Genomic DNA, 18,331 nt, shown 5'->3' on the forward strand with positions numbered 1-18,331 from the left:
CCTGAGTTAAGAAGATCTCCTGGAAGAGGGCACGGCAACCCACTCCAGTATTCTTGCCTGAAGAATCCCAAGGACAGAGGACCCTGGTGGGCTACAGTCCATATGATCTCAAAGAGTTGCACATGACTGAGGCAACTCAGCAAACACGCATGCATATGAGAGTAAAATCAACATTTTCCTTAGAAGAAAACAGAACTGAGTCTCTTCAACATATTATGCATAGATTTCAATATATATTCTACAATATCTAGATGTGCAAAGAAACAGGAAACTATGATCCATAGGCAAAAAAAAACCCATAATCTCAATATTTATTCACTTAAGCAAAATTTCAAGGGACTTCTGTGGCAGTCCAGTGGTTCAGACTTCCCCTTCCAATGCAGGGGGTGCAAGTTCGATCCCTGGTCAGGAAGCTAAGATCCCACATGCCTCAGGGCCAAAAAACCAAAAACATTAATAAAAGAAGAAGAAGGAGCAATATTATAACAAACTCAATAAAGACTTTAAAAATGGTTCACATCAAAAAAAATCTTTAGGGCTTCCCTGGTGGCTCAGTTGTAAAGAATCCACCTGCCAACGCAGGAGACCTGGGTTTAATCCCTGGTCTGTGAGGATCCCACATGACTTGATGCAACTAAACCCATGCACCACAACTACTGAGCCTGTGCTATAGAACTACTGAGCCCTCCTGCCAGAAATACTGAAGCCCATGTGCCCGAGAGCCCATGCTCAGCAACAAGAGAAGCCACCGCTATGAAAAGCCTGCACACCGCAACTAAAGAAAAGCCCACACAGCAATGAAGACCCAGCATGGCCAAATAAATAAATAACACTATTTTTTTAATCTATTTTTTAAGAAGTCTTTTTAAAAAGTTTCAAAAAAAATTTCAAAATGCATGAAGCAAAAACAATACATCTGAAAGGAGAAACAGGCAAATCCACAATTTTAGCTGAAGGCTTTAATACTTGATAGAACAAGTAGGCAAAAGATCTAAGGTTATAGATAACCTCAACAATACTATCATCCAACTAGATATAACTGATATTTATAGACAGTTTCACCCAATAAGAGCATAAAACATTTTTCTTAAGTGCATGTGGAATGTTCACTTAGATAATATTCTCGACATTGAAAGAAAAAACGTTTATAATTTCAAAGGAAACATACAAAGTATGTCCTTGGGCCATAATAGAATTAAAATGTAGACATCAATAACAGAAATATACCTGGAAAATCCAAAAATATTTGAAAATTAAAGAACCTACTTCTAAATAATATATGGTGCAAATAGGAAGTTTCAAGAAAAATTAAAAACTTTTGAAGTAAAAATGAAAATACAAGGTATCTGTATTTGTGGAATACACTTGATCTTTCAACAACATGGGTTTGAACTGTACATATTCACTTATACAGGAATTTTTCCCAAAAAATACATACTGTAGCACTACATGACCCCAAGCTGGTGGAATTCAAGGATGTGGACGCAGAGGACGGATTGTAAAGTTATACTTGGATTTTTGACTGGATGGGGGTTGGTGTCCCTAGCACCTATGTTGTTCAAGGCTCAACTGCTTTAAGAGAAACTTACAGTATCAAGTGCTTACTTGAGAAAAGAAAAAGATCTAAAATGCATTAACTGAGTTTGCATCTTGAGAAACTAGAGTCAGAAGAGCAAATCAAATGCAAAGCAAGTAAAGAGAAATAATATAGACTAGAGCAGAAAACAGTGAAATTAAAAACAGAAAACATTAGAAACAGTCACTGTGAAACTAAAAGCTGATTCTTTAAAAAGATCAATAAAATCAGTAAAACTATAGGAAACCTGATGAAGAAACAAAAAAGAGAAGAGAAATTATGAATATCAGGGATCAAAGAAGGTACATCATTGTTAATCCCAAAGACATTAAAAGGTTGATATAGGAATACTACAAAGATATGCCTGTAATATTGACAACAGAGAAGAGGTTCTATTCCCTGAAAGACACAAACCACAAAAACTCACTCAAAAAGAAGTGGATAGGTAACCTTAATAAGACGTATAACTACAAAAAAAATAAACTGGTTCTCAGAATAGTAGCAACAACTACAAATGAAATTAAAAGTGGCATTCACAATAGCATTAAAAATATAAAATAGAATAAATATAATGAAAGATCTGTAAATCTTCTATGTGAAAACTATAGAATGCTGCTTAGAGAAATTAAAGAATACCTAAATATAATAAATAAGATGTATCTTATTCATTGATTTAGAGGTGGAATATTTTTAAAGATATGCATTCTCCCCAAACCAATCTATAAATTTAATGCTATTTCAATCAAAATCTCAGCTGTCTTTTTCATGTGCAGAAGTCAACAAGCTGATTAAAAAAGTTATTTAGAAATCTAAAGAACCAATAATAGTCAAAACAGTTTTGGAAAAAGAACAACAAAACTGGAAGACCTACAATAGTTAATTTTAAGACAGCAATTAAGACAGTGATAATTACCTAACAGCGAGTTTCCCAGGTGGCCGATGGTAATGCAAGACACATAGGAGATGCGGGTTCGATCTTTGGGTTGGAAAGACCCCTGGAGTAGAAAATGACAACCCACTCCAGTATTCTTGCCTGGAAATTTCCAAGGACAGAAGAGCCTGGCAGGCTGACAGTCCATGGGGTCACAAAGGGCCAGACACAACTGAGCATACACAGGCATTGACATAGCAATGGACGTGTAAGTCAGTGGAACACAACACAGAGTCTAGAAATAGACCCACATATATCTAGTGAATTGATTTTTGACAAAGCCAGTGTAATTCAGTGGGAGAGAAGAAAGTCTTTTCAACAAATGGTGCTGGAAAAATTGGATATCCAAGTGTTAAAAAGAAAGAAACGTGGCCCTTACCTCATACTTTATACACATATAATTTACCATGAATCTCAGACCAAATGAAACTTAAGCCATCAAACTTCAAAAATAAGTGCACACTCTGTGATTCTATTTATGTGAAATTGTAGAACTAGCAAAATTAATTTACAGTGATAAATATCAAATCAGTGGTATCTGAGGCAAGGTGTGGGTTTTGACTGGTAAGGGTCATTTGGAACCTTTCTAGGATGATGGAAATTTTCTGCTTTTATTTGGGTGGTAATAACATGGATACATACATTTTTTAAAACTCATACAACTATTCTTTTAAAACAGGTGCATTTTATTATGAAAAATTATTCATCAATAAGGTGTGTGTGTGTATATATATACTTTTTTTTCAATGTGGGGCTTCCCAGATGGTGCTAGTGGTAAAGAACCTCCCTGCCAATGCAGGTTATCCTTAGGTCAGGAAGATCCCCTGGAGAAGGACATTACAACCCACTCCAGTATTCTTGCCTGGAGAATCCCATGTACAGAGAAGCCTGGCAGGCTATTGCTCATAGGGTCGCAAAAAGTCAGACATGAATGAAGCGGCTTAGCATGCACATTTTTAATGTAAAGGTCAAACTCTAGAAGTTAAAAGTTTAGAAATAGTATTTGAAAGTAAGCCCTTGAAGAAATGAAGTTTGTATCAGGGACTTAGCACAATAGAGTATTACTAATTATGCTTCATTAGTTCTAGAAATTACCTCCAACTTCAAATATCTAACAATATATACTTTCTTAAAGATATATGTATCAAAAAAAAGTAAAAGAAGGCCCAAAAAGTCTCCCAAGATTGAAAAAACATTTTGAGGAAGAAGTTTGTTTTTGCAGTAATCTTTTTCATACTATTTTTCAGAATATAAAGGAAATTATGGGTAATACATTAAATTACTAATAAATATTTTAAATAATAAATTATTTGTACTACAGTGCATTATAAAAGTGTCTTTAAAACTTTGAAAATTGGTTCAAATTATTGTTAATCTTCCTTAAAATCCTAGATTATGCTAAATCATAGATCAAATACTATCCAGGCTGTAGCAGTGATTAATCTGGCATTAAAACACAACTATCTGGGGGAGAATGAATTCACATATATATATGGCTGAGTCCCTTTGCTTTTTGCCTGAAACTTTTAACAACATTGTTAATCGGCTATACCCCAATACAAAATAAAAAGTTCAATAAATAAATAAATGAGAAAAAAAATCCACAACTGTGACAGCCATTTCCTGTTCTAATCATCTGACCATGCTGCCTTCTGTTTCTGTTTTCTTTCCTAATTTTCATTAGAAATTTAATACCTTGGTAGGGGAAAAAGGAACTCAAATGAGTAGAGGACAGAAACAGAGAATTGCAATTGCTCGAGCTTTAGTTCGAAACCCAAAGATTCTGATCTTAGATGAGGCTACGTCTGCCTTAGATACAGAAAGCGAATCAGCAGTTCAAGCTGCACTGGTGAAGGTAAGTAAGCAGACTCATTATTTTAATATTCTTGGTTCAGCATAATTTTTAAATACAAGAAAGTATGGCTCCATAGTGGATTATTTATTTATTTCAGAGCCCTCCTTCAGTTATGAATACAGAGTGTTCATCCTTGTAAAAACTTCTGTAATGTTTATAGGAAGTGAATTGGAGAAGAAAAGAAGATGCTATGCTTGGTGTTAACAATATATATGAGGCTCATAACCAAGCAATCATCCCATATATACAGGTCTGCATCCCATTCCAACAGGTCTGCACTTTCCACCTCCCCAAGGTAGCTCCATACCCCTACCACAATTATAATTACATCCACCCTTTGTCTCTTCCATATACAGCTATGGGGTTCTCTTCTCTGACCACTTTTTCCTCTCTAGGGTAATCCCAGAGTACTCATTTTAATTTCACTTCAAGTGGAGAAGCATACCGTGTGATTTGCCTTGACCTTGAACCATCCCCCTTCAACAGCCTTAAGGCCCTCATGCTGCCTTCCTACTCACTGTGTGGATGCGTACTAAGTTGCTTCAGTCACGTCCGACTCTTTGAGACCCTATGGACTATAGCCTGCCAAGTTCCTCTGTCTGTGGGATTCTCCAGGCATGAATACTGGAGTGTGTTGTCATGCCCTCCTCCAGGGGACCTTCCCAACCCAGGGATTGAACCCACATCTCTTGCGGCTCATGCATTGCTGGTGGATTCTTTATTGCTGAGTCAACAGGGAAGCACCCTACTCACTACAAGCTGCTGAATATGCTTCATGGCCACAGTGGCATAATTGGCCTTTTACCAAAATGCACTGCATCTGGGAAGGCAGTTAGTGGTGGTGACATGAAAAACCATAGAATACTTTTTCCAATAGCCAAACCCTCTTTGAAATCATGGCCTTCAAACCCTTCAGAAGGCTTAATGGCACTTTACTTTGTGCTTCTCTAAAAATGGATTGTGTTTTTCTAAGAAAACGACAGACTTTTCTTTTTAAATACTGAGTTTGCATGACTAGAAATGGATACTGGCAACCAGAGTCCCAACTGATTATTGAAAAATCTATTACTTACTATTACCAACTTGCAAATCAGAGTTTTACAAATTTATAAATTTTTACCTTGTTTCCATCTCACATGATAAGAGTATCACAAGTTGCTCATATTTCTTATTTTCATAAAATAAATAATATGAAAATCCATGTTCATTATAGACACTTCGTCAATTTGGTTCATTTTGGTGAAGAAATGATAATTTCCTTAAAAGCATGACTCATACTCTCTTCATTTCTTAACACTTAATAACTAAGACAGGGCTCTATTTATAGAATACACTCAAATTGTATATATTAATGATGATGTTTAGTTACTTAAGGCTTGAATGTACTAAAAAATGATTAGATTTAACTGTCTCGAATTATATAATTTTTCTAGTTTTAGTGAAATATAATCAACATACATATATAAGATTTTTTAAAATATTATACTAGGCTCTGAAGTTGTTTACAGGTTAAATGTGCCCATTGCCTTTTCATTCAATATGTTAATCACTTCAGGAAATCAAAATTTATTCAGACTTTTAAAAATACAGTAAGTCCCCTACATATGAACAGGTTCCATTCTGAGAGTGCATTTTTAAGTCCAATTTGTTTGTAAACCCAACGAAGATAGCCTGGGTACCCAACTAATACAATTGGCTATATAGTGCTGTACTGTAATAGGTGTATAATACTTTTCACACAACAAATCCATTAAAAACAAACAAACACAAAAAATAAAACATTTTTAATCTTACAGTACAGTATCTTGAAAAGTATGGTACAGTCCCAGCTATATCACCTCTGCTTTTACACTTGCTTCCAGACATCACTGGCTTGAAGTAAAGATACTGTGCTCTGTATAGCCTTGTACAGAAAAGTACACCAGAGCACAACCAGTCGTAGAGAATGCACACAAGTGACGATGTGTACCAGACACGTGAACTAATTTACGTGATTGGACACGAGAAACATCTTTGAAAGTTCACAACTTGCAGGGGGAACTTACTGTAGATAGTTGCTTAGAGTCATGATAAACTAATCAATATTTTTTTCTACTGCTTGAAATGAAATCTATATCATAAGTGAAAATATAAAATTACAAAATGCTTGTAAATGATTATTCCAAGTATATATTTTTAAAATTCAGTTACTGTTATTGTTTTCCAGTTTTTAAAGGGTGTAATTAAATCAGTGTTATAGAGATGTAAAGGTGTGAAACTACTTTAAGTAGACTTTGCTGATCTTTTGTGAGGTGAGGGTAAATGGTTACTATGGGGTGACAAGTGGTGCAGCTCGTTAAATATACATGCCTCAGTATTTAATTGATGTGTGGTGGAGAGGAGAGTTGGGGCTTCCCCATTGGCTCAGTGGTAAAGAATCTGCCTGTGATGTGGAAGATGCAGGAGACCTAGGTTCAATCCCTGGGTTGGGAAGATCCCCTGGAGGAAGGCATGACAACCCACTCTAGTATTCTTGCCTGGAGAATTCCTTGGACAGAGGAACCCAGCAGGCTGCAGTCCACAGAGTCACACTGAGTTGGACACAACTGCAGTGATTTAGCACGCACGCACACACACACACACACACGAAAGGAAGAGTTAAAATACGGGCAAAGCTATGAACACTCCAGTGCTGTGAGAGTTCTGTACACCCACTACACAGATGGTGATTGTGGAACCAAGCTTTAAAGAGGTCTCCACCTAAAGAGGGTATGACATCCAACAGGTCTCATTTCTGCTCAGACATCTGTCTATAAATTCTAGAACCCTGTGCCCTGATACAGCCTAATCCACAGCAGTTAACAGATTTTTATAGCTCAAAATATCATGTAAATCACTAGCCAACAAAAAGGGAACAATAAAATGTATTCTTTCTCACTGGTGAATGCAGCATCTACCTCCTTCCATACCCAGCCTTCAGATACCCTCCCAACCCTTCCTCTCCATTACCCCATCGTCTTCCTTTCATATGAAGCTATAGAACCAGCAAAACTAATCTGTAGTGATTAAAAAAAAATCAAATCAATAGTTTACTAGGGGAAGAGAGTGGATTTTGACTGAAAAGGGGCAGGAGGGAAATATCACTCTTGTCCTTACTTGGATTATTGCAATAGCTATCTCCCACAGGCTTCCTTGGTGGCTCAGATGGTAAAGAATCTGCCTGCAATGCAGGAGACCCAGGTTTAATCCCTGGGTTGGGAAGACCCTCTGGAGAAGGAAACAGCAACTCACTCGAGTACTCTTGCCTGGAGAATCGCATGAACAAAGGAGCCTGGCAGGCTACAGTCAATAGGGTCACAAAGAGTTGCACACGACTGAGTGACTAACACATAACATATCTCGCATACTGCTCACTTCAGTCTGTTCTCAGCACAGCACACAGACAATATTACTAAAATGTAAATTTGATTGTGTTGCCCTTCTGCTTCAAACCCTTCAATGGCTCCTTATCTTCTCACTCTAAGTGAAAACCAAATTCCTTACAGAAGCTATAAGGTTCTATGGAGTTGGGCACCAAGCTCTTTCTGGAACCAAACCACTCTGTCCCACATTGGCTACCACTTAAACATACCATAGCCCTTTATATCAGCTAATATATTATACACATATTTGTTTATTTTCTCTCTTCCCCTACTAAAATATCTACTCTCTTCTACTAAAACATCTGCTGTCTATTATCAAAGGCATTGATTGCTTAACTGCAGCATACTCAGCAATAGAACAACGCCTGGCCCTTATTAGTCAATAAATATTTGTTGACTAGTGTTTGGATGAGTGTGATACAGAAGAGTTTCAAGGCCTGAAGTGCTCTTTTCTGGAATTTTTTACATTAGGATTGCTACCATCTAGTTTTGCTTCACTAATCTTGTTCAAGAGGAGGATTTAGGATCAGTGGATAAAGATCTATATCACAGCTATGGAGTTTTACTCTGCTACTGGTTTGGACCTGGTGTGCCAATGCAGCAGGCTTCCAAGCTGTCCTACTATGAGGAGGCATGGCAGTGAACACCTGCAAGCCCCTGGGGAAGCGGAGAAAGCCCATGTTGATTTTAGGATTAAGCCTGTGAAAGCTCTTTGAAATGTTAAATCAGATCAGATCAGTCGCTCAGTCGTGTCCGACTCTTTGTGACCCCATGAATCGCAGCACGCCAGGCCTCCCTGTCCATCACCAACTCCCGGAGTTCACTCAGACTCACGTCCATCGAGTCAGTGATGCCATCCAGCCATCTCATCCTCTGTCGTCCCCTTCTCCTCCTGCCCCCAATCCCTCCCAGCATCAAAGTCTTTTCCAATGAGTCAACTCTTAGTATGAGGTGGCCAAAGTACTGGAGTTTCAGCTTTAGCATCATTCCTTCCAAAGAAATCCCAGGGCTGATCTCCTTCAGAATGGATTGGTTGGATCTCCTTGCAGTCCAAGGGACTCTCAAGAGTCTTCTCCAACACCACAGTTCAAAAGCATCAATTCTTCGGCACTCAGCCTTCTTCACAGTCCAACTCTCACATGCATACATGACCACAGGAAAAACCATAGCCTTGACTAGACGGACCTTTGTTGGCAAAGTAATGTCTCTGCTTTTGAATATGCTATCTAGGTTGGTCATAGCTTTCCTTCCAAGGAGTAAGCGTCTTTTAATTTCATAGCTGCAGTCACCATCTGTAGTGATTTTGGAGCCCAGAAAAATAAAGTCTGACACTGTTTCCACTGTTTCCCCATCTATTTCCCATGAAGTGGTGGGACCGGATGCCATGATCTTCGTTTTCTGAATGTTGAGCTTTAAGCCAACTTTTTCACTCTCCACTTTCACTTTCAACAAGAGGCTTTTGAGTTCCTCTTCAGTTTCTGCCATAAGGGTGGTGTCATCTGCATATCTGAGGTTATTGATATTTCTCCCGGCAATCTTGAAAGTTGTATGCAAATCTAAGGAATAATTATTAAGGGAAGTTCAGCTATACCACATCAGTGGAGAACCTTTAAAAAGGCCCTTTGCTGATTATGAAAGATGCGTTTCCATCACAGCTTTATTCTTTAAAGAGACTGAGCTACTTTGTTGCAACAGCCATGGGCTTTTCTTTATCATCATTTCTGTTTCTGATATGATGCATTCTGTTGGTCTTCCTCTGAAGTTCCTTACATTATATTTATACTACTTGGAGAATTAATAAATAAGTTGGTATATTGCATTAAGCCCCAAGAAGTGAGATTATATTACACACACAGATACACACACATACATACACACACACACACACACACACACGTTTTGGTGTGTCTGTGTTAAATATCTTTCTCTTTATATGTGGAATTGGAAATACTTTAGATCTTTTTCTTTCTCCCCTCCCTGTTTTTAAAACTATTTGTTAATAGTTGGGAACAGAAAGGGAATTTCTACAAGGGAAATTCCTTGGCTGGAATTTAATTAGGAGAACAAAGGTAACACAGATAATACCTCATCCCAAAGCATCATGGGACATTTTACAAGCTTGCTTAATCAAGCTCACATGCATAAGACTTGGTGTTAACTTATAGGCCACTAACTCCTTTTAGAATAGTGTTTCTCCCCATTTGATAGATCAGGGGCCCATTGAGAATCTAAGAAAGGGAAAAATAAACCACTGTAAATCTTCCCAAAAATCTGCAAATTCACTTGTACACTAAGATTTATGTATAATATTGAGAGGTTCATAGACCCCCTGAAGCCATTCATAAGTCATTATTTTAGGTGTAATAATGGAACAGATGAATAAGAAAAACTAATCCTTACAAGAACCCAATGAAAGTTGTACATTTATTCTCCTGTTTCACAGATGTGTAAACTGAAGCACAGGGAGGTTGAGTAATAGCTAGGAAGCAGTGAAGCAATGGCACCCCACTCCAGTACTCTTGCCTGGAAAATCCCATGGATGGAGGAGCCTGGTAGGCGGCAGTCCATGGGGTCGCTGAGTGTCGGACAAGACTCAGCGACTTCACTTTCACTTTTCACTTTCATGCATTGGAGAAGGAAATGGCAACCCACTCCAGTGTTCTTGCCTGGAGAATCCCAGGGATGGGAGAGCCTGGTGGGCTGCCGTCTATGGGGTCGCACAGAGTCGGACACAACTGAAGTGACTTAGCAGTAGTAGTGAAGCCAGAACCTGGACCCAGACAGTCGGCATTCCAGCTCATCCATGTAACTACCATGGTTCAGTTCAGTTCAGTCACTCAGTCATGTCCAACTCTGTGACCCCATGGACTGCAGCATGCCAGGCTTCCCTATCCATCACCAACTCCTGGAACTTGCTCAAACTCATGTCCATCGAGTCAGTGATGCCATCCAACCATCTCATCCTCTGTTGTACCCTTCTCCTTCTGCCTTCAATCTTTCCCAGCATCAGGGGCTTTTCCAATGAGTCAGCTCTTTGCATCAGGTGGCCAAAGGATTGGACTTTCAGCTCCAGCATCAGTCCTTCCAATAAATATTCAGGGTTGATTTCTTTTCAGACTGACTGCTTTGATCTCCTTGCAGTCCAAGGGACTCTCCAGAGTCTTCTCCAACACCACAGTTCAAAAGCATCAATTCTTCAGTGCTCAGCTTTCTTTATGGTCCAACTCTCATATCTGTACATGACTACTGGAAAAACCATAGCTTTGACTAGATGGACCTTTGTCGGCAAAGTAATAGCTCTGCTCTTTAATACACTGTCTAGATTTGTCATAACTTTTCTTCCAAGGAGCAAGTGTCTTTTAATTTTGTGGCTGCAGTCACTGTCTGCAGTATTTTGGAGTCCAAGAAAATTAAGTCTGTCACTGTTTCTGTTGTTTCCTGTCTATTTGCCATGAAGTGATGGGACTAGATGCCATGATCTTAGTTTTTTTAATGTCAAGTTTTAAGCCAGTTTTTTCACTCTCCTCTTTCACCTTCATCAAGAGGCTCTTTAGTTCCTCTTCACTTTTTGCCATAAGGGCAGTGTTATCTACATACCTGAGGTTATTGATATTTCTCCCGGCAATCTTGATTCCAGCTTGTGCTTCATCCAGCTTGGCATTCAGAATGTTGTACTCTGCATATAAGTTAAATAAGCAGGGTGACCGTATACAGCAATTTGGAACCAGTTTGTTGTTCTAATCCAGTTCTAACTGTTGCTTCTTGACCTGCATACAGGTTTCTCAGGAGGCAGGTAAGGTAGTCTGGTATTCCCATCTCTTGAAAAATTTCCACAGCTTGTTGTGATCCACACAGTCAAAGGCTTTAGGGTAGTCAATGAAGCAAATGTTCTTCTGGAGTTTTTCTGCTTTGTCTATGATCCAATGGATGTTGGCAACTGTTCTGTGGTTACAGCTGTTAGAAAATAAGACATCTTTAATGTATTGTTTTTTTGGTCAGCGCTCTGAGCTAGGTTAGACTTTATTTCCTCTTAGAAGAAAGATGAGCTAACTATTGTAACATTTTCTCTTCTTATTCACTATTTACTTTTTCATTTACTTTTTGTTGTAAGTTTATCCACAAATGTTAGCTTGTTAATAAAGTTAAGAGAAGGAAAACAGTATTAAATGATTATAAATAATTTTATTATCTTCAATTGCCAAGTTGTTTGTTGTTATTTAAAAATGATAATGAAGAGATTCCAGGATATAAAAAGAAAATTTTGTACTATACAGTCCTATTCCAATTTACTAACTTGTTAGTCCACATGGCTTCAACTCAGCAGAGTTTAGATTTTCAATGTGTTTTCCTTTCTAAAGGGTCTTAACCTAAACATACATACATATTCACATGCAAGTTGAAAGAAAGAGATTGGGAAGGAGGTGAGTCCCTTATTAAATATAGCTTAAGTCCTTAATATTTTTCTTTTCATCACCACATTTTACAAAAGAGAAAGCATTCTTGGACAGGTGATTAGATGGGGCAGTAAATTCTTATTGTTCAGCTATGGAACTAGTATTGACCCAGAAGAACACCAAGCCAATGGGCTCTCAACATCATAATGAGGTAGTTAAGACTTCCAAAATCCTGAGTTTCCCATATAACTACGATACATATATACATACATATAGTCACTAAGTCGTGTGTGACTCTTGTGACCCCATGGACTGTAGCCTGCCAGGCTCCTCTGTCCATGGGATTCTCTGGTCAAGAATACTGGAGTGGGTTACCATTTCCTCCTCCATGGGATCTTCCCAACAAAGGGATTGAACCCAGGTCTCCCTCATTGCAGGCAAATTCTTTACCTCTTTTACTAACTATGAGCTATGAGGGAAGCCCATATATAGAGTTTCTTATAGCAGATGAGTTAAAATTTGGTAGCTAAAAAAGACGGAAATTTGCAAAAGGGTAGTGAGAGTAGGACACGACTGAGTGACTTCACTTTCACTTTTCACTTTCATGCATTAGAGAAGGCAATGGCACCCCACTCCAGTGTTCTTGCCTGGAGAATCCCAGGGACGGGGGAGCCTGGTGGGCTGCCCTCTATGGGGTTGCACAGAGTCAGACACAACTGAAGCGACTTAGCAGCAGCAGCAGCAGCAGTGAGAGGTTTGTCAGACTTTATTTTTGAAGTACTAGAGTTTTCCAGAAACCTCTTGAGGTGTGGAAGAAGGTGGGGAGGTGGGGAAGGATGAGTGGGCAGGGCTATGGCCAACAGTTCATACAGAGGAGTTACTTGTTAATCTGTATGGTTTATTTAAACATATAAAGTTTCTATGTGTGCTTTCATTTGGTGAAAGGATTTTTCATCTTAAAGAAAAAGAGTTTGAAGACCACAGGCCTGGATCATGGAGCATATGTCATCAGTGGGCCCCAAGTCCACCTGAGGCAGTATTCTAGGAGGCAGTCAGCGAGAACTTGTGGTTCCATAGGTTTCTTACATCACGCTTGCTGTTAGACACTAGAACTCTGTGTTTACAGGCTTCTCCAGAGAGTCTATTACCCCTGTTAATTGACCCAGCAGTCAAATGCAGGCCCTCTCGAATGCTCACAGCCTTTTATTGTTCTCCCTTCTTTTCCTGCTGCCCACTCTTGTTCAAGGCCTATGGCCGCCAATGGTGAAAAGCTAGATGACCTCCTCAGGCCCTAATCTCTGCCCTAGCAATTCTGGGAGGGATGTTTTAAAGCACACTGTCTTTCAAAATCCAAGCTAATTACCTGATGATTTATGGTTGTGCATGAAATTGTGAAGTAATCTGAAAATGCCAGCAAAGTGTCAAGTAGAAATCTTTCTGTTGACCTTTCTTTGGTCAAATACCTAATGGTTTGTCTTTCAGCATGTACAAAATGTGAAGGAGCAGAGGAAATGCCAGGAGATTCATTCAGACTGGTACTTTCTAGAAGGAATAATAGCAACAATGACATATTGAAAATCTGCTACACCTAAGCATCTGAAAAAAGCGTGGAATGAATTGCACTACCTTCCTTATCTTTACAGTGAAGTCAAAGTCGGTCAGTTGTGTCCGACTCTTTGCGACCCCATGGACTATACAAGTCCATGGAATTCTCCAGGCTAGAATACTGGAGTGGGTAGCCTTTCCCTTCTCCAGGAGGTCTTCCCAGTCTAGGGATCAAACCCAGGTTTCCCACATTACAAGTGGATTCTTTACCAGCTGAGCCATAAGGGAAGCCCTATCTTTATAGTAATTATTGCTAAAAGACAAAGCATCAGCTCACACATCTTTGATCAGTTTTCTAAGAGGCCTTGGCTTCCAAAATCTCTTCTCTGTTTTAAGTATGAAATGATTAGTGCCAAAATTTTTGTTTTTTGTTCCCTATGGTTCATATATGAGTTTTAGGTCACACTTACGATGTAGTGAAATTGTATTCTTGTAGTGAAATTGTACTTTATGGGCTTCCCAGGTGGCACAGTGGTAAAGAATTGCCTGCCAATACAGAAGACTCAAGAGACTCAGGTTTGATCCCTGGGTCAGGAAGATCTTCTAGAGTAGGAAATGGCATCCTACTCCAGTATTCTTGCCTAGAAAATCCATTGGACAGAGGAGCCTGCAGGCTGCAGTCCACGGGGTCACAAACAGTCAGATACCACTGAGCAACTGAACATACACACACAGTGTACTTTATGGTGCCTTCAGTGCTTACCTTGATGCTTGCAGGCTCCGTTTTATAGGCCTTTGGAGCAGTTTTTCCCTTTTAAAGTGTAATGTATTTCTGTAATTTGTTTGAAATACTCAGATTCTAATTCATGATATCATAAATTAATTGTAACATAATATATGTACTTGTGCTCAGTCATGTCTGACTCTTTGCAACCCTATGAACTGTAGCCTGCCAGGATCCTCTGTCCATGGGATTTCCCAGGCAAGAGTACTAGAGCAGGTTGCCATTTCCTACTCCAAGGGATCTTCCTGTTCCAGGGATGGAACTCAAGTCTCCTGCATTGGCAGGTGGATTCTTTACCACTGTGCCACCTGGCAAGCCCCAATATAATATATACTTTAATCAAATGTTTGTAGTTTAGATCAGGATTCTGGCAGAGTAAAGATGATACAAATGTGTAAGCTCAGGCCATTCCTGTCGGGCAAACATCAGTGCAGAAATGGTTATCTCTTAGTGTCAGTTTTCAGGTGTCTGACAACAGTATGAACTTTCTCAGAATAAGTACACCCACACCATGTGTAATGCCTAATATATGAAGGAATACGAGAATATATGTGTGTAAAAATGCCTGAGTCCCTCTTTGAAGAAGAGAAGGACTAGACAAACCTGCATGATGAAACCTTGTGATTCTGACTCTGTCTCAGGAGGCTGCACACCATTCTCAGACCTCTTCTAGTTGCAAGCTCCAACTTGTTGGATTTTGACAACATTCTCTCTCCCCACATTCTGGTTTGAACATGAGGTGTTATATGTGCCCTTTTATATTTTTAATTAAATTTCATGCACATTAATTTAAGAAATATTTAATAGTACTGTGAAAATCATTGAACTAATTGATAACATAGCTTTATCAATAAGGTTTGAGCTCTGTTGCTTTTAAGAAATAACATTTGCAACCTCATGGAAAAGTAATTGAATAAATGGGAGCAATATAGAGCAGAAGCCTGGGTGTCTGGGTGTTTTCGCCTTTGTGGTGATAGTTCTAAATCATATTCACTTAACAACATTATTAACATTCTCTTTTAAGGCACTGTTGTTAAGTCCTAGGATCTCCAAGTTTGAATGAGAGAAGTGGGATCAGTCTAGGCTGAATACCTTGCCCCTAAAAACTTGGCACATCGGACATATCCAGACTGAGGGCCCTTCTACCAAGTATGTGACAGATATTCCTCAAAACTGTCAAGTTCATCAAAAATAAGAACAATCTGAAAAATTGTCACAGTCAAGAGAATCTTAAGGAGTCATGATGATTAAATACAATGTGATATCCTGGCACAGAAAAAAAGGATAAGTAAAAATTAAGGAAATCTGAATAAAATTTGGAGTCTAGTTAAAAATAACATAGTTTATATTAGTTTATTAGTTGTGACACATGCACTATAGAAATATCAGATGATGATACTGGAGTATACTACGTGCAAGTACATGGATACTGTACTTCCTTTGCAAATTTTCTGTAAGTCTAAAACTATTCTAAAATCAAAAGCTTATTTAAAGAAACTAAAACAGTCTCATTACATTTTTTACTAACCTTTTATACTATTCATAAGGATGCTTCCATATAAGGAAGGTTTAGAATTACCACATAAAAGTAAATAAGAGACTGAGGAAAACAAAGCAAACAACAAATATTCATTGCCTAAATATATCCACTCATTAGTTTAATAAAAAATCTATGTATTTGGCAATATGAGAAATGAAGGAAGCACTAAGCTTTGTAGTATTTAGACCTCTCTTCTACTACAGAGTATGTTACATAAATATCATCCATAGAAACTCACAATGTCCATATTCAGACTTTGCTGAAGTTAAGAAAAAGAAAGCTTCCTACCTACAATGCAGTTAGTTGCTACTCGGTTCATGGCACCCCACTCCAGTACTCTTGCCTGGAAAATCCCATGGGTGGAGGAGCCTGGTAGGCTGCAGTCCATGGGGTCACTAAGAGTTGGGCACGACTGAATGACTTCACTTTCACTTTTCACTTTCATGCATTGGAGAAGGAAATGGCAACCCACTCCAGTGTTCTTGCCTGGAGAATCCCATGGACGGGGGAGCCTGGTGGGCTTCCGTCTATGAGGTCACACAGAGTTGGACACGACTGAAGTGACTTAGCAGCAGCAGCAGCTACTCAGTTCACTTTTTCATTATATTTGCATAGTATCATTGAAATGACTGTCCCATTGGGGATTTTTGCAGAACTTCAAGAATGGCTACCTGGGGTGCTGTAAACATGCTTCTTTTGTTTGACTTTCTTTTTCTTAACAGTTTTTTGACTTACAATAACTGCACATACTAAAATACACAATTGGAAAAGTTTGGGCATATATGTACACCTATGAAACCATCACCATAATCAAAGTAGTCAACCAGTCACTCTCAAATATTTTTACATGCTTTTTGTAATCCCTCCATCCCAACCCCTCTAACCTTCTTTGACTCTTGACAGCCACTGATTTGTTTACTGCCACTATAGAGCAGTTTGTATTTTCTAGAGCTTTATAGTATGTATTCTTTCTGGCTTCTTTCACTCAGTGTAATTGTTTTGAGACTCATCCATGTTTAGTTCTTTTTTTATTGGTCGATGGTGTTCCATTATAGAGATATAATACAGTTTGAGTTATTGGTATTGATGCCCATTTGAGTTATTTGGTTCGTTTACAGGTTTTGAATATTAACAGATAACGCAGCTCTGAACATCCATATCTCATTTTTTTCTGTGGGCATACACTTTTGTTTCTCTTAGATAAATACCTAAAATTTGAATGGGTGCATCTTATAGTAGGAGTATGTTTAAGTTTTTCATTAAGTGCCAAACTATTTTCCTTTCATGTTCTTTTCTTTTCATGGATACCTTTTTCCTTCTTTCTTTTTTGTTTTTTTGTTAGGAAAATATGATAACACATTTACAGTAGACTTGGAAACAGCAGAACAAAGTTACATATAGTTCCACTATATATTACACTTATTTTTAAGTAGATAAATTAAGATTTTTATAGGTGTTTCAATATCAAACTCTCAAAAATTAATAGAATGAATAGACAGAAAAGTAGACGGATATAGTAGACCTGAAAAGCACTATGAACCAACTCAACATAATTAAGATTTATACAATTTTCACACAACAACAGGATACAAATTCTATTCAACTTCCCATAGACTATAAACCAGGAGACCCTGGAACATATCCAGGGATATAAAACAAGATGCAAAAAAATGTATGGCCTAAAGATATTGAAATGATAGTCTGTTCTCTTATCACTGTGGAATTATGTTTGAAAGCAATATCAAAAAATATTTGAAAATAACCCACATATTTTCAAGTGCAATGTGACATTTACCAAGACAGATCTTTGATTTAGCCATTGAAAGCCTCAATAAAATTCAGTTCAGTTTAGTTCAGTTCAGTCGCTCAGTCATGTCCTACTCTTTGCAACCCCATGGACTGCAGCATGCCAGGCCTCCCTGTCCATCACCAACTTCCGGAGTTTACCCAAACTCATGTCCACTGAGTCAGTGATGCCATCCAACCATCTCATCCTCTGTTGTCCCCTTCTCCTCCCACCTTCAATCTTTCTGAGCATCGCGGTCTTTTCCAATGAGTCAGTTCTTTGCATCAGGTGGTCAAAGTATTGGAGTTTCAACATCAGTCCTTCCAATGAACACTCAGGACTGATCTCCTTTAGGATAGACTGGTTGGATCTCCTTGCAGTCCAAGGGACTCTCAAGAGTCTTCTCTAACACCATAGTTCAAAAGCATCAATTCTTCAGCACTCAGCTTTCTTTATAGTCCAACTCTCACATCCATACATGATCACTGGAAAAACCATAGCCTCGACTAGATGGACCTT

The 18,331-nt window shown here is 38.5% G+C and overlaps 1 protein-coding gene across 1 annotated transcript in view; it reads left to right on the top strand.

Annotated features, from left to right (window-relative positions):
• Positions 1-18,331, top strand: part of ABCB5 (ATP binding cassette subfamily B member 5) — a 120,588-nt gene that overhangs the window by 35,420 nt on the left and 66,837 nt on the right. Inside the window, exon 13 of the mRNA XM_055589953.1 lies at positions 4,192-4,362. Coding sequence (XP_055445928.1) covers positions 4,192-4,362 — 171 coding nt within the window. The remainder of the gene's footprint in view (positions 1-4,191; positions 4,363-18,331) is intronic.

The sequence above is a fragment of the Bubalus kerabau genome, chromosome 8, assembly GCF_029407905.1.
Source record: "Bubalus kerabau isolate K-KA32 ecotype Philippines breed swamp buffalo chromosome 8, PCC_UOA_SB_1v2, whole genome shotgun sequence".
Taxonomy (NCBI): Eukaryota; Metazoa; Chordata; class Mammalia; order Artiodactyla; family Bovidae; genus Bubalus; species Bubalus kerabau.